The 22,352-nt window shown below is 27.9% G+C and overlaps 1 protein-coding gene across 1 annotated transcript in view; it reads right to left on the bottom strand.

Moving 5' to 3' along the window:
- The window catches only part of LOC107439299 (cell adhesion molecule Dscam1-like), a 106,734-nt gene that overhangs the window by 4,015 nt on the left and 80,367 nt on the right, over positions 1-22,352 (bottom strand). Inside the window, exons 15-25 of the mRNA XM_071183887.1 lie at positions 19,212-19,373; positions 16,666-16,736; positions 15,127-15,364; positions 9,713-9,811; positions 9,400-9,585; positions 8,099-8,392; positions 6,799-6,969; positions 4,215-4,441; positions 2,620-2,680; positions 1,942-2,023; positions 1,708-1,811 (exon numbers count right to left, since the gene is read on the bottom strand). Coding sequence (XP_071039988.1) covers positions 1,708-1,811; positions 1,942-2,023; positions 2,620-2,680; positions 4,215-4,441; positions 6,799-6,969; positions 8,099-8,392; positions 9,400-9,585; positions 9,713-9,811; positions 15,127-15,364; positions 16,666-16,736; positions 19,212-19,373 — 1,695 coding nt within the window. The remainder of the gene's footprint in view (positions 1-1,707; positions 1,812-1,941; positions 2,024-2,619; positions 2,681-4,214; positions 4,442-6,798; positions 6,970-8,098; positions 8,393-9,399; positions 9,586-9,712; positions 9,812-15,126; positions 15,365-16,665; positions 16,737-19,211; positions 19,374-22,352) is intronic.

The raw sequence follows: 22,352 nt of genomic DNA, 5'->3' as shown, positions 1-22,352 counted from the left end.
AATGAAACCGCTAGAACTTATGGAAGGTCATGAAAGTAAATAAAATACAAAAATATATTATAATATACTTATCTGATATATTTGACTCACTTTCAATGTGGTTTGGATTGATCATACCGAAACTTTTATCAACATAACTAAGTATATGGAAGAAAATACAAAAACTTAATTTATGAACGGGGGGTTTACTTATGCATTCTCTTATTCTTCTCATCGACTTATATTTTATTTGCTAAATATGCAGACTCTTACTCTTTTTATGCAACGTTTCTTTGCCATATTAAGCAGATTTTTACCCTGCAGATATTTTGCATCATGTTCTGAAATCAATTTTATTTACCTAGATAATAAACATCTATGACTTTACTTAGAAATATTTTCTTTTAAAGGAAATAAGCTCAATAAATATTTATTCATTTTATAATAAGTACTTTAGCTATAATTTATGAACACATTATACCCATTTTCCGAAAATAATTCCTTGATGCAGGCTTCCAACTTTATATTTCAAATAAAGTTACCCAGCTAATTTAAGTAAAGTAAGTGAAGTATTAATTAAGATAAAAATTGAGAATTTAAGCAAAAATACAATTATGTATATGTAATCTCTACTTATGCAAAGTATTCGAATAAAAATAAACACCCTAAATATAGTTTAATATTAAAAATTTTGATTTAAGAACTATTCAACTTATTTTGTTGACAATTTGTTTTTCACCATTTAAAGTTATATTCTTGAAAGTAATGTAAAAATGTGTACAACTCGCAATTCAATTTTTTTTCAATTATTATTAAATAAAATAAGAAATAATTATTGAAAAAATTTAGTAGAATCATGAAATACATGAATTTTATAATTTTATCGAAAAATTTTTAGATTCTCTTTAGAAGTTTTTGAGATATGGAGAGAAAAGCAAAAGGTAAAATTAATATTAAGGAAGGCGAAATGAATATCCTGACCAAATTAATAAGATCATATGTACCAGATTGAGACTAAGACTTATACTATGAGGTTAAAGAGTCCCAAATCCGTTGAAAAAGTGATATAATTATTCGCAGTTTTAAAAAATGTTTCACTAATTAATCCCCATTCTTTTGGGTTAAGAACTATAATCATTAAGATTGAATCTTAGTGCGTAAAAACTGACCTTTAAATTAAATGTCCTAAGCAACATTATAGTGAATTTAAGGAACATCAGCTTCAGTAACAACAATATAGAGCTATTTAAGAATACTTTCTTAACTTGGTTATTTTATTAAATCTTATTGAATGATCTGGCAGGAAAAAAAAATAATTTTACATATAGCCAAGTAAAACATATTTTAAAATCCAAACTTTCACAATTTTTCAAGCATTTCATTTCATACTTTTTCTCACTAAATTCTTCAAATATGATAATTATTTGATATTATCAATTCTTTTTTCATTTTAAATGCATGCATCCATGGTCATTGTGATTTAATTTAACTACCCTTTAATTATCGAGTTTTTTTTATTTATTTTTCGTTTTTTTTATTCTTATTGTTTTTCTTTTTTCCCTTTGTTTGCATTCCACTATAGGGATTTGCATTATGAATTTATTATTTATTTATTCCAATAATAATTTAAAAAATTCATGAAACTATCCCCTGTTCTATGTTGTAATTAATTTTGAATTTTAAAAAATCTATCAGAAATTATAAATTCTTTAGTTCCGATTAACTTACATATTCTATCGCATTCTGTTTCAGATTCTCTTGATTCTTCTTTCACAAAGAGATTTTCTTTTGTTTGTAAAATTTGACCATCATCGGACTCACCACTCGATGGACTATAAGAACAACGAATAACTTTAAGCGTCAAACAGCCATAATTGAACTTTCAGTTGCTAAGAAAGCAAAATTTTAATTAATTAGGCAGAGATTTTTTATCTCATATTTTAATTAGAATCTGATACTTACCTGTCATCTACACCTCTCCACGATAAACTTCTTCTTTGTCTTCTACTCTCTACAACTGATATTCTCGGGTGAAAATTAATATCTAAAATTAAAAGTTATTTTTAATAAAAAAAAATCCAGATTTGAATGAAATAAACTGTTAATTATAAGCTGAAACAATTTGTTAACATAAAAATAGATTATCAGATTACTGCATATAAGGAATACAAAGCCTCGCTATCCTGGACGCTAAAAAGAACAGTAATTTTTCAATGCAATTACGTTGATTGGTTGCATGGTCAAATAAAAATTTAATATTTTTTTAAGAGCAATTAGTTATTATCAATCTAATTTTTATAATAAATATAGCAAATTTCATTCATAAAAAGAGCAAATATTTACCGAAGATCTACATCCATAGCCACATTTAAAGTACATGTAAAACCAAGTTTATTTAGAAATAAATCATCGCGGTACAATTCGTTAAAATATAAAAAGTGTTTTAGTTAAAATATACTCTTTCACTATGAGTATTTTGGGATACATTTCCATCTCTATGTAAAGGATAGCATCAGTTAAAAATGCAATGTACGAAATATAACCTCAATCAAAACCTATATTTCTGAATTTAAAAATAACTTTCATTTAATAATATTTTTGCAGTTTCATATTAAGATAAAGTGTTTCTGATATGTTTACCTTTTGCATAAGGAGGACAATACAATATTGGTGAAGCATAAGTCTTCTCAGATTTTTCCATCTAAAATAAAAAAAGTTTTTTTTTAAATTTATTTTAGAAAAGAAGATATGTGAAAAAAAATTTAGAAATAGTCACATACTCGGTAATACCTTAATTTCTATTTAATGACAAAGATTTTTTTCTCAAATTTCTTCAGAGGAAAACTAATTATAGTTTAAAATACTTCTTCCAACAATAATTTAATTCCGATAAATTTCCAACAATAATTTAATAAAAGGAAATCCTATTGGATTATGTAATTTAATGATATTTTTTCGACCGAGTAAGGCAATATTGTTTAATCAATATAATTTAAAATGTTATGAGATCCCAAAGGAAATTAAGGAACATCACTCTCACATCTTCCTCCCTCTACATGCACTATGCAGTTTAATCAAAAACGAGTATATACTTTTTTAATTTTGAATATATGGGGCTTTCAAATTTGGAGCTATTTTAACACATTTTTGCTCAATTTTTATAAATCTCTTATAACAGAGTAAAAATAAACGGTGCTCTTATATGTTTAAATGGGGTTGCTCAATAGATTGAATGGATTCTCACTGATTGCTTTGGGAATTGGATATTACTAGTGATTTTCATTACACGTCAATATAATAATGCAAAATAGCATTAAGGCAGCCGTTAAGCATTCTTCCATAATAAATCGCAATAATTGCCCCCAAAATATTATTAGAAACATTGCACAGTACACCACAGCTAAAAACATTCTGGTTTGCCTTTCAGCGCTCTTTTTTGATCTCCTGTAGTTGTTTTTTATAATTATTTCATGTGCCCTACATCGAGATCGCTCGTCAACAAAGTTTTATATTACAAGCAAGATAATTGCTTGAAAAATTTTAAAAAATAAATATTATTATATATATTTGTCTTCGGATGGGAAAAATATAATCTGACAACGTTTGTAAAAAAAATATTCAAACATCTGATGTGCTGCCTTTTAGTCATAATAATAAAAAAAATAATGTAGAATGATGAAGAAAGAAAACCTGCTTAAAAATGTACATCTTTTTCTAATACTTGGCGACATTTACCGACTCAATGAAGTTTAAACTTGAATGGTTCGGTAGAATTTCTGTCAGCTTATTTGAAAAAAAAATCTAATTAAGGTCGAAAAAAATGGTTTTTAGTATAATAGCATAGAAAAGTATTTTTTCGTTTTTGTTTTATTTAATATCTACCTGAAATACGGCAAATTATTCAAAATTTAAAATTAAAACCCCCCTGTTACTGTTACTTTTTTTTTCTTTTATGCAACTATTTTGGCTATATTTTCCTCTTTAAAGTAACAGTTCTTAATTCGATATCTGAATCCAAGAAAAAAGGAGCATTTATTACGATACCGTTCATTATTGAACTAATTTTATGAATTGAATCATCAGGGCTATTACATAAGGTTAAGATATATTTAAGATTTAAGTTCTCCAACAATTAAGATTCAAAATTTTAAATGAATATTAGATAAACGAACTTCCTCTGCTAAAAATTTGGGAGCTTATCTTAGATAAGTATCTTAAGCATATATATATTATACCTTTCTAGGAGGATATGGAATATCATATGTGTATCCACTCCTAGTGCTACCAAATGTCCCCATATTCTGTTGACTACCCTTACAGGGATGAACACAGGATTCTCTGCTATAGCCTGTTACCCTGCTTGCTGCGTAAGGAGTTGGGAAATATGCTGGCTCTTGAGCAGTTTCATACGTAGATGATAATGGCAAAGATTCTGGTTTAATAGGATCACTTCCTTCTGCGACTAAAAAAAGATTTTAAACTTTGACAAAAATTATAAAATGTTATAAGAAATATCAGTTATTGCTTCTTTATAAATATAATAATAAGTGCTATTATTGGGAAGAAACGACTGTTATGGTTAATCAAAACTTTGCCAAGGAACCTTAATTAATAAATTAAGCAACATAGATAAAACAACAACCTTGAGTTCATAGTCTTAACATTCATTGCATTGCTTTATTTTAATAATATTTAATTAATGGTTGTTTATTTTAATAAAATTTCAATAATTAGTACTAGATTTGTTTATGCCTAAATATAAAATTTATCGTTTTGTTTGCGGCTTCGACACATACGCATTTCAACATTTTACATGCTTTCTAAACGTCGATGATAAAACAGTCACAGTGTTTGAATTTCCATTCTAAAATAACGGTAAAATAAGTGCCCTCTATTTGACCACCCAATTAACCAGGAAATCTACGTTTTGGAACTTTTCCTTATCTTCATGGGTTTGAAAACGTTTTACGACTAGCAGGCTTTCAAAACTGTAAAAATGAACTTTAACTGAACACTGGAAATGGGTTATGTTAGGCTTTTCGTTCGGTATTGAACGTTTGTGCTAGTCAAAATTGTGTTTTTTCAAGTGGAATGCGATATATGGCTTAATTAGTTTATCTAGTGGTGGCATCGATCATGAGATATACTATACTTTTTGTGTTAAGCAGGTCTATGGATGAATGAAAGTTACGTATTCCGATTGCCGAGGGTCACCACTCCAGGAATGCTGTATTCTGGAAACTTTCCATGTGTCGAACGAATGGCGGGACAGAAAGCCAAGTGATTGACAGATTAACTCTCATGGCTAAACTAAGTGAGTTCATAAGGTGTTCGCCACATTATTATTACTATAAGATTATTAAGCATCCACTGCTGTGTTACCCATCCAATGATGAAAAGCAAAATTATGAATTCGTGACCATTTTCTCATGACTTGTGTTCCACCTTTCGATGAACTTACCTTATATTCTCATTGGCTGCAAGGCGTAGTTAGCGTGGATAAAATTCTGGTTTTTTAACCGTATTATGTGAAGATAGTCAAAAATAGTTTTTTCTCAGTCAACAGTTTGTATACCATTTGTTGTAGTTATTTTTCTATTTCAGTTTAATATGGTAAAATAACACTTAATTAACTAGTTATTTTACTGGATTAAAATAACCCTTAATTAAATAGTTACTTGACCAGTTTTTCCAAATATTTTCCAACAATCCTGCTAAAATATACTCTATTTGTTGTCCAATAATACAATATCTTTAAAAGCTTGCAATTTTGAAAGCAGAAATTTTTTTAACTTCTGACATATTAAGGTTTATTTACTTTCTGACCAACTCATATCAATAAAGTCATTTAAAACTTTCCCTTAGCAAAATAATTAGGGAAAAACTAATAAGCACAATGTTTTGTTTTATTTTTTAATCAAGTAATACCGGCATAAGTTAAATGAGAAAAATGACCAGATAAGTAATAGTTAAACGAGTATACTACCCTCTTATATACTACTCTTTTGACATTACAGATCAGTAATTCAGCACTTATTTTTTACAAAGTGTTTATTAGCAACTTATTGTCTTATAATAGTTTTTATTTATCTCAGAAACTGAGTACTGGGAGTGTACTCCTTCATGCAGTTGTTTGTTATGGCATTGTTGTAACTTTTTTTACATCTGAGATAATCTGGATTTTTTAAATTTGATTTAGAAGATCTTGAATAGATATTTTTAGTGCTAGTTTCTTTTTTGCCGACATTCATTGACAACTTATTAGCAATCAGTGGGTTTAATGCTTGTTCTGTTTCTAATTCTGAAATTAATTGCAAATTAAATATTTTTATATAAAAGGTAAAGAACTTCCAAAGAGTTTTATCAATAAATATTCAGTGGAGATGGTACCAAATCAAACTACCACACTGCTTGACAAATTTGTTGTCTTTGAATCTCACTCAATGTCATGCAATAATGTTACGTGGACAAATGAACTGTATGTATTTAATTCGCATATTAACTAACCTTAAACTTGATAATATGATGTTGCTTGAACATTAACTTGGTTTCACCAAAAATATAATCAATGTTATATCAAATAAATATTGTTGCTAGATTTGGTATTAATATTACAGTTCAACAAACAACATGAAAGAAAGAAGCTACTGTATCAGGATTACAAATTTACTTAAGGTTTCATATCTTAAGACGATGTTCAATGTAGAACTGAAAAATCTAAATGTTCGCAATACAGTGATGCCTAAGTTACTTTGCATTTAATTAAAATATAATTTATTCACGGAAAGAGACCTTAAAATAAATTTTATCAGAACGTACCATCAGAGGACAAAGTTCTTCTGTCCGATGACCTACGCCTAGTTATGAAGTATACAACACACAGAACTACAATAAGGACGATTGCAGAACTCACAATTGGAACTGTAATTAAAAGGTGTTTGTAAAACAAGCTTCCAGCTTCACCCATTTCTGATGGTCTTGGAGGATATTCTACAAGAAACACATTTTCGATTAACATAACGTCAGAATTGCTTAATTTAAGTGACTTATCTAATTGGTAATTTAATAATGAAAATAAAATACGTTACTGTATAAATGGATTCCAATAACATGCATAATAGAAATAAGCATCGAATATGTAACTACGAAATTTGAAATATTAAATAACCGAATATAAATAAACGAATAAAAACTTTTAATTTATTTAAATTCAGAAGTATTCTGAATAATTGTTTAAAATATGCATAGGTCAGGCATATGATAAATTTCCTGAGTTGTATAGGAATATACAGTTGCAAACTCAATCGAGACATGTTAGAGGACATCAACCATCTCGAGAAAAATTGGCCATGAAGCTGCCACAACTGACAAAAAAGCAGGCTACAGCTTCAAATATTTGCTTTAAAACTTTTTTTTTAAATAAAATGTAGCGTAAACTCGTCTCTGTAAAATAAATTATTATTATTGCAACCTGTTTCACAACTTTCAGTCACTGATTGTCGGCGTGTAGCGCTTACGATCATATATCCCCACCTAATTCTTGCTTATTATCATGTTTCTAACCTACACGTAGAATTTTGCACAAAAGTTCTGAATGACTTTCCCAATACAAGAAATAAACAATGTTTCAAATTTTTACTGTAATTTTCCACTAAATTATTTTAATTTATTAAACCAACTTAAATAGTTAAGTAATTTAAAAATTAAAAATGCATCAAATTTATGTTTATCAATAAAACTCGTAAATGTAAATTTATAAATTACATATGAAATTTTTAAATATTACAAGCTGTTTCATACAAAAAAGTTTTTTGAGAAACGCAGCAACCTCTCTTTACATTTAACAATTATTTATTTAACGTTTTCTTATTGCATAAAAATTTAATTTTGTCAATTAATTATATTAAAATAGGTAATTTTGTTTTTTCTTATTTTATGGTAATTCTTTTTCTCTCTTTAGCACTAATATCTATGCTCAATTAATACGTGTAGATGTGCATCAATCAAATTCATGCATGTAAACAAATTATTTTAACGCTTAACTTATTATAAATTATATTGTATTTCAATTTTTCAATGTTAGTTAGTGGGACAATGATAATTTTAAAACTTATCTTACCTCCGCTTGCTGTCATTGTTGCAAAAATGTATTCAGCATCAGTGGAACCTGCATCATTTCTAGCTGTCATAAGCAATGTATACCAAGTTCCCGGAATCAAATCCATTATAGTTATATTCTGCTGCTCTGGTATAATATTGTTGCTCACCAATGTCCAATCCTGCTGACCATTTGCCTTGTATTGTACAATGAAAAATCGAATGGGACATCCACCGTTGTGCCAACTATTTAAATTTATGAAGAGTGTCGTGTAGTTTAGGTTTAAAAGTAGTCTCTTGTCCGCAGCTATAGGAGCTTTTAAAAATAAGATAAAAAATAATTAAAAATGCTATAACCTCTTAAATACTACAATGTAATAAGAAGCTGTTCAATTTACTGTAGAAAAAAACTGGCAGCAAGGGTGTCTGTATAAAAGCGTTTATTTCATAGAAAATACTGCTATTTTAAAACGAACGTCTGATTTTAAGCAGAAAAGTTGTGTAATTTTAACAAACAAGTGCTGTTATTTAAACAAAACAAAAAATAATTTTAAAAATAGCAATAATTTAAAAATAGCAAACAAAAAAAACTTTAAAAATAGCAATCTCAGAATTATGCGCTACGGATAGAACTCGCACGACTACTGAACTCCGGGATTCAAGCGCCGGTCACTTCATTGGGAAGCGAGCGCTCAACCGCCTGAGCCGCGACAGCTCTCATGTTTGGCTCAGACTCGTTTCATAGGAATTCTAACAATCTCTATTTTCGACTAGGTGATTGTTTTTTAAAATTTTGATGACATAAAATCCAAACAGAATTTTTAAACGACCATTTGAGAGCACCCTATTTATTTCACTTTGTAAACTAATACAGATAACCCATACTACTGTGTAAACTAATATAAATATGCACGCTATTTTATTGTCACGTTAAAGTGGTTTAATACAGATGACAAGATGAGTTTTAAATAATGAATTTATTAAAGTGAAGAAAGTGCAAACGACGAGAACCAGTCTGCACTAAGAACTCCCTGTTTACAATAAAGATATCGCTTATATACTAACAAAGAATGTTCTGGAAACTTCCTAGAAATAAATAAGGAGAAAATGACTTAAATTGAATGTACCAGAAGCTTCTGGAATGTTCAAAGAATTAAATAAGAAAAATTGGGAATTAGTGTCCGTGTCCCGTATCGAACCTGGGACCTTTTGCTTTGTAGATTCGAATTTTACCACACTATAATATTATATGAGCTACTGAGACTTAGACTGCTCGACAATGTATACACGAACTATTGTAGATAAATGCTTTTAGACACTTACCATTTCCATCAGTTTTAACAGAAATCGTTTCACTACTATTTCCCTTGCCAGCGCTGTTGAATGCAATAACGTAGCAGTAATATTTTGTACCACATTGAAGGTCTTGGAATAAATATTCTTTGTGGCCTCCTTTCAGCTTTATTTCCTGCCACATACTACCTTCCATTCGTTTATACAAAATATATCCTAAAACAATACATTTAGAACAGTGAACAGAAACATTTAATTACGTCTGATCAGAATTATAAAACATTAAAACATAACTTATCTGATATAACAACTAAATGTTAGCAATAACTATCAAATCTTTTACCTGAAACAGGAGCGTTCGAGGTTACGCTTATCTCCCATGATAGTTTTACTGTTTTGGAAGTTGTATAGTAAGATTTAATTGCCGGCATCCCAGGTGCATCTGTTAAATAAATAAATAAATTTTTAAAATTAAAGTGGAAAACAAATTCGAAATGTTTTTTAAGAATGAAATTTGCTGAGGTTGCCTCATTCATAAATTTTATTTTAGCCGTAAAATGTTATTCTGTAAATCTCACAGTAGTATTTTTTAAGATGTGGTGATAAAGTGGCTTTAAATTTAATACTTAATATATGATTTTAGTTTATTTTTCTGATTTTCCTGTAATCAGAAGATACTTTTCTCGCATGTACACAATGGAAAATTACTTGATCAAATTACTTCATAAAGAATAGCTACTTTGGGTGCATCATCCATAAAATCAATGTTTACTGTAAAATAAGATACTGTAATTTTTACAGTAATATTTACTTAATTAGAATGATTCAGCGATTTACGATAATTATTGCTGTAAAAATTACTGTACAGATACTTTGTTCCGTAACATGGTCCGATAAAGATAAAATTGACGGTAAAAAGTGTCGGCACTCTGAATAACGTTATTTTTTACTGACGGTAAAAAGTACCGGCACTCTGAATAACGTTACTCTTTACCAAAAACTACCGGTACTCTGAATAACGTTACTTTTTACCGAAATTCGATCCGGAATTTTTTACAGTGTAACCATATTGGAATAATTTTTTACATTCAATCAATGTTTCATGGGTTTTCATGTAAAAAATTATTTGCTGTGATGTGCCGCTTAACTACCTTTGGTTTATAGTAGAAATCAAGAGAAAAGTGTCCATAAAATAGAATTTTAAAATGAGCTTAAGTGTAAATGAAATAAATAATTATTAATGTTTCTTTATGGGGTGTATAATTTTAGGAATCAAATAAATATTTCAAGAGTTTGTGAAGGTAAATTCATAAATATTTAATGCAAAATTTTGTGAGTGTGTAACTTCAAATGCTTGAGTTTGCAATAGTAAGTTCAAGGATAATATAATGGTTATTCACTTGAGTTAAGTTTTTTTTACACTTAGAAAATACCAAAAATAATTCATCTAATTTATTTGCGTTTAAATAGAAAACTTTACAATTTCAAACTAATTACATCTATTCGTTTTTAAGTACGTAACTGAAAAATAGGTCAAAGCAAAAACATACATATGGATATTGCATGCCTCACAGATAAAAAGAAATTGTCGGATAATGTTATTTAACCCACTGATGGTTCTGCACGAAAAAAATCGTATTTTAACCAGCAGTCTTCCACGCATAGTGAAACCTGTTTTTCCATATTATTAGATAGAGAAATAGTGTATTGGAGGGAAACATTCTTCTAACTTTGCCCCTTCGTGGGTTTCGCACCTAAATATTTTTTTTTTCAAATTAAATTTAGTTTCTTCACTGCAATCAGTCCAAATAACCTATCTTAGAATTCAATTGAAACTTATAAAAAAATAAAATAAAATTTTCTTTTGAAATACAGAAAAACAAAGTAAACAAATAATAATAAAAGACTGAAGTCAAACAGCTCTTTACGTAACAGCAAAGGCTGACACAAATGATGTGGAAAAACTGAGAGAAATACAGAAAATGCGAACAAAATGAAAAATAAGCAAAAAATTGAGGAACTTTTTAATTCCAAAAGTTAAGTAATTTAACCTTTTGATATCGATTCCATCACTCACACTGAGAAAAAGGTATGATCAAAAATACCAGAATATGATAAAATGTACCATGTTTCTGGCTCTATGGAAACGCTAAAAATAGAACTGTAATTTTTAACGAAGAACTTTCTGCAAAATTAATGATAAAATATAGATTCGTTATTCTGCTGTTTGGTAGTAATTGTGGTAAAACTTCGTAATTTTACCATGGTACCTAAGAATAGGGCATAAAAATTCTGCTAAATTTACCTTAAGGTATTGTATTCTGTTGTTAATAAATGTAGGGTAATAAGAACTACAATTTTGAAAACCATCATGATTTTCAGTCAACCAGTAACATTCGAACAGAAAAAATTACCAAATTATTTTGGTTTCATTAACAGAATTATATTACCAGAATTTTTACTAGACATGTTATTACTCTACAAGTATGGTATTTTTACCAAATTTTTTCCGTGCAGTGATTTATTAAAGTGTGCTATTAATTCATCAGTCGCCACCCTCCGTTATACCATCGGATGAGAAAGGCAGATAATCAGCGACAAGTATGATGGATTGCCATCACTTCGATTTACACTAAAGTAAATAGCATAACCAACAATTAAAAAAGCACTGATCACCTCTTTCTAGCAAATATCAAGCAGGGAGCAAAGGAAGAGTGTTAACACATAATTTTAAATTTGTATTTAGTTTAGTTTATCAGCTATTCACTGTCAACGAGCCAAAAATAATCGGTCTACAACCTATGCATACATCCAAATGTGTTTTGAAGCTTTAATGGCCAGACCGTGTCATTGTCCTCAGTTTAATTAAACATAAAACTTAATTTTTGGTGGGAAAATGTATTTCAGTTGATATTTAAAACAAAAAGAAAAAATTTTGTTTTCTCTTAGATTTAAAAAATAATAATGTTAAAAAAATGTTTTATTAATAAACTTTAATTTTTTACTTTTGAATTAAATGTTTAGAGATATTAAGTCTGTCTTGGTGGTACTAAATGACACGAAACTGATGTTTTCTACAATGAATACCATGACTCAAGGTATTGTCCCATTTTAAAATATTTTTGTTCACAAACTCCTGTAGAACTTAAACTATGGTTTATTTCTAGTTAATTACTTTGGTATTTAAAAAAAAACTCAGTAAATTTGGTACTAAAAACATAATTTTAGAAATAATTTTAATTAGCATGACTATTTAAGATTAATGGTTTTCAAAACAAAATATGAAATAAAAACAAGATTTTTAAGAAATATTTTTTTAAATATATTTTTTTTAAATAAATTTTTTTAAAATACATTTTTTTAAATATATTTTTTAAATATACCTTTTTTAAATATATTTTTTCAAATATATTTTTTAAAACATTTACGCCCATCTTTCTTACCAACTTTTTTTAAGTGATTAAATACTGTAGTAACTCAAATAAATTGAATTTACTGATTGTGTAGAGCTGCTTTCTTTCATTTTTGAAAATAAATTTCATATTCTCTTTTCTGAAAAAATATGATTCAAAACTAAGTAAAAAAATTATATCATCTGAAGAAAATTTAATTTAAAATAAAGACTATACCAAACTAGTTTTCTTACAAAGTATCTATTCTTGCAAATTCTATTCCTTTCATTGCAATTGCCTAATTCCCCCTTAATAAGATTATTTCCTTTTTCATTCTCTCGAGCTAATTCATCATCTTTTTAATTAGCATCGCTCGAAGATTTAATTCCAACTTGTAATCTATTTTAATGGCTCGCCATTCACAGTTATCTCGCTTTCCAGGCGAGCTTGAAAATATCACATCAGTCGGCGTAATGCTGTGAACTTCTGGATTTATTAACCAAAAGTGATAAATGTGGCAGATCTCTGTGTTTCTGTCCCCATCATTTACTACTTTAGGGAGGGTCCGCATGGATATCCTTCAGTAATGTGAAAAGGTTCATTATGCAGAGATCCAAATCAGAAGCCTATGCAGAGAATGCTGGGAAATTGATTCGACCTGGGAATTATGAATGAAATGGTTAGAGAAATGTTGCAATTAAAATTACCGGGAAAAGGAAAATTTATTCATTTAGGGTCAAATAAGTTTGGAAATGGTTTTATGCATTTTTTCGACCTGGTTGATATTTTTTCAGCATTTAAAGATGATGCTTTTGTTTGATGATGTCAGCTGTTTTTTTCCCTCTAAATCTAGAGGAAGTGTTTTTGCTCAATTGCATCTTTCTTTGCTTAGATTTTATGTTAAAAGATAATTAATATATAGAATTTGGGAATAGGAAGATTGAAAAAATTTTGTAATTCGAGTACACTGCGTAATAAAGTAATTTTATGCATTTTTTTAAAATAATTATCCGTTCTGAGAATGATGTTATTAATTTGTTGTCCCGGTTGTAGTTTTTGTAAGCTCAGTAAAAACTTTAATTTCTTTTACAATGATCTGACACGCAGCAATAAAATTGAAAAGTGAATGTTTCAATTAAACCTACCAGTTTTGAAAAGTTTATTCATATAAAATCAAACCAGCCCAAACCTTATCCAAAACGGATTCTTATACGGATACAACATACTGCAAATTTAATTTATTTTTAAGATATCTTGCACAGTATTACTTTTTCTCCATATTTCACCTGATACTAGTCATTTAATTACTTTTATAAATAACTAATTGTGAAAATTACTAAAAAGAGCCTAATGTTTATTGGTTTATGGGTAAAAATTTTCAATTAGGATCTTACTTGTTGAATTTAAGATAAATTTTTACCCTCCAAGCGTTGATCCATTGAGTGGGAGAAATTATACTGACATTTTACTGCTCCGCATAAAATAGGAGAAACGGATTTTTTGATGCAGGGAAGCTTGCAGATAAAAGTTTGGTAAAAGCTGGAGTTATTACTCAGAGGGTTAAATTTACCTTCATTCTAATTTATGATTAAGTTGTAGAGATTTTTATATATTTTGATAAATACTTTATTTCATCTGTGAGTTTGAAAGGGAACATTAACTGAAATAATTACTTCAACAACTTAAACATTTCCAGAAAAATATCTTTAAAAAATGTAAGAATAAAGCTTAAAAAAATCAATATTTACTTTTAATGTTTTTTTAATACTGGTGAGTCGGGCACCCAAGGCTGGGCTGTTGGCAGATATTTCATATATGGTACATTAAAACTATTAGTTAATTTTTATAATTATATTTTAATTCTATTTTATTATTTTTTAAATTTTTTTTTCAAAAAAGAGCATTCCTGTGTTGCCTTTTTTTTAAGCTTTTTGCATCGAAAGTTTAGAACTTTCGAAACATTGAACTGTGAAACAGTCCTGTATGTGTACACATGATCCTGATTTTTCCTGATTTGGTTGTTTGACTGCTTTCTTCAGTTCAATATCTTCAAACAACAAAAATTGGTGGAAATTCCCCATATGAATATTATTAATTCTAATTTGTTTGTGTCTGCCTGACTGCCTTCCATAATTTAATAAATTCAGACATCCAAATCTGTTCTCATAGACTATATAATTTTTCTTTTTTTTCATTGAATCCATCAGTTGAAGTGCATGCAACTATAAAGAAACATTTTTTTTTCTAGAAAATACCTAAATTTTAATACTGCCATATAAGATTAAATTATTAATTAAAATTCTAATTGAAAATCACTTCAATGTTACGAGATATCCATGCAGTAGTAATAATAAATAAAACTCACCAAATTCCATTGTTCTAATTTCTTTTTCTTCTGAGGGAGGACCAGCTCCCCTACTATTGAACGGTTGAACAATGATGATATATTCTGTATTTCTATTCAAATTGTAAAGAACATAGTGTTGCGTGATGTCTTCTGTCATCACCACTGATTTAAAAGTGTAGGTTTCAGAGCTTCCTTTAGTTTTGAAGCCGACGTAAAAACCGTCTACACTTCCTCCTCCATCAGATCGAATTGGCCTCTAAAACATTTTTAAATGAATTAATATATTTTACAATAAATTAGAAATTAGAAAAAATAAATAATAAGATAAATCTTGTGTTTTGCAACTAGCTTAGAGTAACATGCAGCCTGTAAATAAGTCCTCTTTTATTGATTTAACATCTTTTATTCACATGAAGTTGTAATTTTTAAAAAAAAAAAACAGATTTTCTTAACATATGATATATAATGAAGGTAACTCTGATATATTTGCTCAAATTTTCTCTTTCTTTAAAAATCATAATTTTTCGTTAAATCATTGATGAGCTAAGATAAGTAAATGAGTCGAAACGTAATTTCATTCTTAAATTAGTAACTGAAAAATACTTTACATTGCTCCAGAATTTTATGCTCTAATATTCATAGAATGTTTGATTATTTTGAATAAAAACAAATCCTAAAATACAACAGAGCTAATGCTAATAAAGCCAATGACTTTACTGACAGTATTAACAGTAAAAACCTAACTTTTGCATTTGGTTTCAGTGTACAAAATATCCAACTAAGTTAAGAATTGATAATTTCGAGATTGTGAATGGTTGAGATATTAGCAGTAGCAGTTTTTCATTTTTTCGATATTTCAATGGAGAATTCCACTAAATATTCTAGTATTTAACGTTGCGTCGTAAACCCTTCTAGAAGTGTAATAATTTTTTGCTGCATTTCATAAACTGTAAAAGGAACCGCTAAGATTTCTTAACTAGCAAGCAGACGCAAACGAATAGCAGTTCTCTTTGAATTGTAACGCATGGTACCAATACATGAGCATAGCTTCCAAATTTTCATAGTAAGATGATTTTGATGGAATACATTTTGAAATATACTAGAATATTCTAATATGGTTACTTTATATTTGAACTCTCTAGAATTATATTTGGTATCATTATGAATGCTATGGAATGCGACATCCATGAATAAAGTGAAAAATTCATGCATTCAAAATAATATTTTAATAAACTATAAATATGTAAAGTACTAAAACAGAAAAACACAGATACCAGATGTCAAAAATTAGATACTCTGTCTTCCCACATTTTTTATGGTATCATCTTCCATTTTAAACTTTATTTTTATAAATTTGCTTTACATTTTGCATACTTTACGAATATGATGACCTCTGATAAAATCAGTCAATCTCGTTAAAATTAGTCAATTTCTTTTAATTAGGACCTTTACTTTTTTCATTAGATACATTTAAGAAAAGCAATGTTTTTAACAAGATAATTGTGAATTGAATAACTAAGTAAGTAAAATGTCCAATAAAAATAGTTTTGATCTTACTTGCCAAGAAACATTGACAGCTCGTGAGGAAACGGGTATAGCTTTAACTCCTATAGTAGCTTCCCTTGGTGCTGTAAAATAAAATTTTAACTGTAACTTCAGCAGCTTTCAGCAGATTTGCTTAAAAAACATCGATTTACTGATTATTCAAATTATACTGATGAATAAATTATCTTACCAGTAAAATATACTACTCTCAAACATCTCTATATCAAACGAAAGCGAATAATTTGCATTTTTTTGCACGGTCTCTAGACTTCTGTGCAAAAATGTCGAAAATTTGAAGAGACGTAGTCGCACCAATTCGTCAAGGAATATTTCATAGAAGATAGAAAATTTGCAAGTTGGATTTTTTATAAAACTGCAGCAATTCTTTCGGGCTTAGAGTTACATGTTTTTTTTTTAACATTTCAATTTCTTGTGCTTTGAGCTTCAGTACATTTTCCACAGTAATATTGTGGCACAGACAAAAAAATTTGTATTTTTAAATCTGTTGATAGTCTTCAATGACTCAGAAATTGCATTCAATGAAACATTAAAAAATATCTGCTATTTAAAAAAAATTATGATTTATTGAACAAGTAGAAATGCAGTAGTATTCTTAATGAAAATATCTTTATCAGTATTTTTAACGAAATATTAGCATCGATTTTTTTTTTGTTGGGGGAGCAAATATTTAAAATTTATCTCTTCCGTTGGAAAAAATGCATGCAATTTGAATATTTCGAACTTCCCAAGTTAAATAAATTGTTATCTTAACATAATATCCGAATGAAATTACGTTACAATATCAGGAATAAAAAAGGATTATTATTATTTTAGTTTGAACAATACTGTTATCTCACTTGACACCAAAGAAGTGAAATGTGGCACTTAACAATAATAAAAAAGTGACATTTAAATATAATGAGTTAAAAAATATCAGGTATAAAAAAGGCTGTTATCATTATTTTAGTAGGAACTATATTCTTATCTCACTTGACATCAAAGAAGTAAAAAGTGTCACTTAACAAATGGAAAAACTCCTATATCCTTTCCTTTTATCTTCCAACAGTTGCATTTGTTTATACCCGTGACATATAATCATTACTATTTTCTGTGAAAGGTTATCCTTCTTCACTGCCTTCTATCTAACAAGCTAAAAATGTTTTATGACGTTTACAATAATTTATTGGTATCAAAGTAAAATAGCAATTGGAAATTCGATCGATGATTTATAAAATTAGATTTGAAATTTTTAAAAATACGGTAATATTTTTATGTCACAAAAAATATTAAAAAAAAGTTACGACAAACAATTTTTTAAAAAAATATTCGTCTTATAGGTATATAAATGGATATTTTTTATAAATAAATTTCAAAATTGGCCGTAGAATTAATATTTCAGAGTAGATTAGAGTAGATTGGCCATAAAAATAGCGAGCGTGTAATTTATTGTACAGATTGAACAATATTCTTATTGTATTTTTAGAGATCATCTCTCTTGTTCACTTCATAGAAAAAAGTCGTATAGAAAAGTGCTCGTCTGCGCAGGACCACAAATGCCTGACGACGTTATTTTCTTTAATTTTTTAGCATAATTCTTTCACCTGTACTTACGTCAGGATCTTTTGATAAGTTACTGTTTTTAATGATTATTATACAATAGTTGTTGAATAAACCTTTGCTAGTTTTTTGCTTATGGATATAATCATTTTTATTAGGACAGTGTCATACAATTATGCTTAGTCTTTACCCTTTTGAAAAGAAGTTTTGGAAGGTTATGTTTGTACAGAAAAATCCGAATTCTAAATTCGACATACGCTTCAAATTCTCAATGATGACAATTTTGTCCACAGATTACGCCCATTACGTAATAGCTTAAGAAAAGGCGGTCATGTCACTCTTCATTCAAATGAATAAAGAGTAACAGGGCCGCCTTTTATTAACCTATTAATCATTACCTTTTACTGCCTTTTATTAACCTATTATTACATCTTGAGTTCTCTATAAAATATAGAGAATTCAAGATGTTTCAATTTAAGATGTTTCATTACTGAGCTCTAACGTCAAAATGTTTGAATAGTTTTCTCGAAACTTTTATTATAGGGTTATTCATTATCAATGGAAAAATTTTAGTTTTGAAAGTTCAAAAATATTTAACAGCTGTTTTTTTGGAGAAATATTAAGGGAATTAGAAAAAACAAAACACAATTTTGGTCAGTATATTGGAAAGAACGGTTCAGTTTGGACGCTCTATTGGGCATTAAAATAATATTTCTTCAATGGAACAGCATATGGGACTTCATGTATGGGTTGTTGTAATTGAAAAGTAACCTTAACAGAGGTCGTACTAAAAAAAGCCCACACTGTATTGTTTAATCAGTTATCCAAATTCTTGTTGTAACAATTCTGCATTCATAATTAATTCTTATTTATTTTCGAATATATTGCATGCATTTTCGATTTAATTCTAAATTATTTTAGTAAAAAATGCATTGATATATTTATTGTTTTTTTTTATTTAATATGCGTAAATAAAATGAATTGAAATGCTATATACCTACGTTCTTCCAGAGTTGTTATGGCAACTTCAGCTCCATATTGACTATCTCCTAAAGCATTTTCGCACTTTACTCGGAAAAAATAGCGAGTTTTTGGGTTTAGACCTCTTATGATAACAGCTGTTTCATCCCCTGGCACAGTTAATGGTTCTGCTGAGATTTGTTCTGAAAATTTTAATTAGAGGATTAAATTTTCAAAAAAAAATATGCCTAAGAAGTTAAATATATTACATACATTAAACTTATATTAACAATAAATATATATTAAAATTATTCTTATGTTTAAAAAATAAAGTTTTATTTCATTTTTGCTTAAATCACAAATGTAATCAAAATTAATATCATTAGTTTTACTTAAATATTAGAATTCAAAAATTTATTTCATTTTTGCAGCATATGCTTGCGGAAGAGTACCTCAATTAAAATAAGAAAGAAATATTATTTTTAATAAGTTATAAGTGAATTTGTGTCAAATTCATAAATTTAAGAAGTATTTCCTGGAAACAGACAAAAATTAAAAATTGTTTCATGAAAGTAAATCGAAATATTATTTAGAATAATTATGAATTAGCTAATGCAATTGTTGGATTGTAAAAAGTATTGTTGTATTAAACATATATTAATTTCAAAAGAAAATTACATTTGTAAGTTTGTTTGTTTTGCTGCTAATTTTTAAAAAATTTTAATAGGTTTTTTTTTAATATTTAAGTATTTTTTTATTCATATAAGTAATTTTAAGTATTTAAATATTTATTTTCTTAATTCATAAAAGTTATTTCTATTAAAGTATTTATTTTTAAGCTATTTTTAGTATTTAATTTTTATTTAATTAATATTATAATGTAAAATATTTAATACTATCAAGCTATAAAAATACCTGATCATCGATGCGTATATTTTAAACAGTATACTTTAAAAATATTAGTTTATATTAAATAGTCATAGAATAGTGTAAGTTTGTCTGTAGAAAAATATACATAATTAACATTTTATGTTCGTTACTTGCCTGAAATATTTCAGCAACATAAAATATTCTGTTCTTACGGAGAATGCCATTTCAGTTATTTTTAAAACTAAACAATATAGTGATTTTAAATGTATGACAGATCTTATTAAAATTTATGAGACGCATAACTAAGAAATTTTCTTTATATACTTTGTCCAAAACTCTTGTCCAATTTTATGAAACATGAAATAGGGGGTGAATTCCGGTGCAACATCTCATATATGCAAATAGGAAATCTATGGTAATTTCTTATTGGCTTGTAAATCCTGTATCCACATATTTTTTTAGCAATTTCAAAATTTTTTGATTCTTAAGAAAGAATGCTATCCGCTATTTTATTACTCTAGATTGCCTCTTCATTTTTTTTATTCATGTTTATCTCCAAAGTTTGAGATGAAACTCGATTCCCAAAATAATGCAATGATTTTTATTCAAGGAGATATTGATCCGTGAGTGGCGTTGTTTTCGGAAAGATTTCAAAGAAAAACCACATTTGCAAAAGTCATTTATCATTTTGTATCATTATCAAAAAGCGCTCTTCTTGAAATTCTAAACATGTTCGCTCGCGATTTGCATAATTATTCTTTTCGATTGCTTATTCAGCAACATGATCTTCTTGATTGTCGAAAACATAACGGGAATTTGAAGTAAGCTCTAATCATTAGAAAAAAATAGAAAAATAAACATCAATTCCTGAAAACTGCTGAATAGTCTTGTTTAATCAATTAAAAGATTCATTGTATCAAGTGATTGATGCGTATAGAGCAATTAAAGACAAAATATATTTATATTCAGTAATTAGTTAGAAATATAAAATAAAGGAAAGTAATGATTAACAATGATTCGAAAGTCATTAACGAATTCTTTATGTATGTTTTTATTGCATTTCAATATTGCAACTGGTGTTTTAGAGCAAAAATTAGCGATTATCTTATATCTGAGAAGCATTACAGAAAAAATGCATTATGCACAAACAAAAGTAGTCAATTATTTTGATTTAAACTACAAATAAGTATCATAATTAGTACCAAGAGAAAATTAAGTCTCAGCATTATTAATCATACTTGTTTATAATATAGTATCAGCTTTATGGTTTTATTAACTAGTTTTATTATTAGCAAATATTTTTGTCTTAATAATTCAAAATATTTATTTAGTAAGCTCTAGTAGTTAGGAGAAAGAGGAAAAATGAACACCAATTCCTAAAAACTATAATGTATGAAAAATAATAAAATTATAAAAAATATAAAAAAGTCTTTTGTTAATTCATTGAAAAATTTATTGTATCTAGTGATTGATACATATAGAACAATAAAATCTAATCAAACTGCTTTATATTTGCTAAAATAAATAAATTAAAAATAATTGCAACCATCAAATAAATAAAAGTAATGATTAATAATGATTAGAAAGTAATTAACGATTTCCTTGTACATATTTTAATGATATTTAAATTTTACGAATGTTGATTTACTTACAGATGATGTGCAAACAAAAGTAATCAAATTTGTTGATTTAAACTATAAATAAGTATCATCATTAGTGCCAAAGGAGAAATTACGCCTTGGCGAAATTTTGTTATACTTGTTTTTAATCTAGTGTCAGCTGCAGAGATTCAACTAGTTTTATTTTGTAAAGTAAAGTAGCAATAACATCAATATCTCCCAAATTTGAAATATTAACTTCACACTGTAAAAAGTAAATACTAACATTTCATGAACTTTCCTTTGTTTCTGACAAAACCGTTTGCTGGTATTCTATCCGAGCACAAATTTCGTCAAAGTGACATAATAACAATCGTCACTTTTTTGAGAAAGAAAATTTAGTCAAAGTTAAAAAAGTATCTCGTCATTTTATTTTATATTCCAAAAAAAAAAACGACTTATGTATCTAGCTTTTCTAATAACAACTTTATCGTGGGCACCAGCTAAGTGGATCAATGTCGTACAAAAAAACACAAGAAAGACTTATATAACACAAAGATAAATTACACGTCATCTGCAGCGGTATTCGAACCTGTAACCTTCAAGGTACAAAGTCAACTCCTTGACTATCATACAGTGCGGTCAGTTTATTTTGATCGCCTAGTCTTTTTTCTGACTAATAATCTCCCACATATCACTTTGATGACGTTCGGT

The sequence above is a fragment of the Parasteatoda tepidariorum genome, chromosome 8, assembly GCF_043381705.1.
Source record: "Parasteatoda tepidariorum isolate YZ-2023 chromosome 8, CAS_Ptep_4.0, whole genome shotgun sequence".
NCBI classification, from domain to species: Eukaryota; Metazoa; Arthropoda; class Arachnida; order Araneae; family Theridiidae; genus Parasteatoda; species Parasteatoda tepidariorum.
Note: the sequence above shows the minus strand (reverse complement) of the source record. Positions and strands in the feature narration are given on the sequence as shown.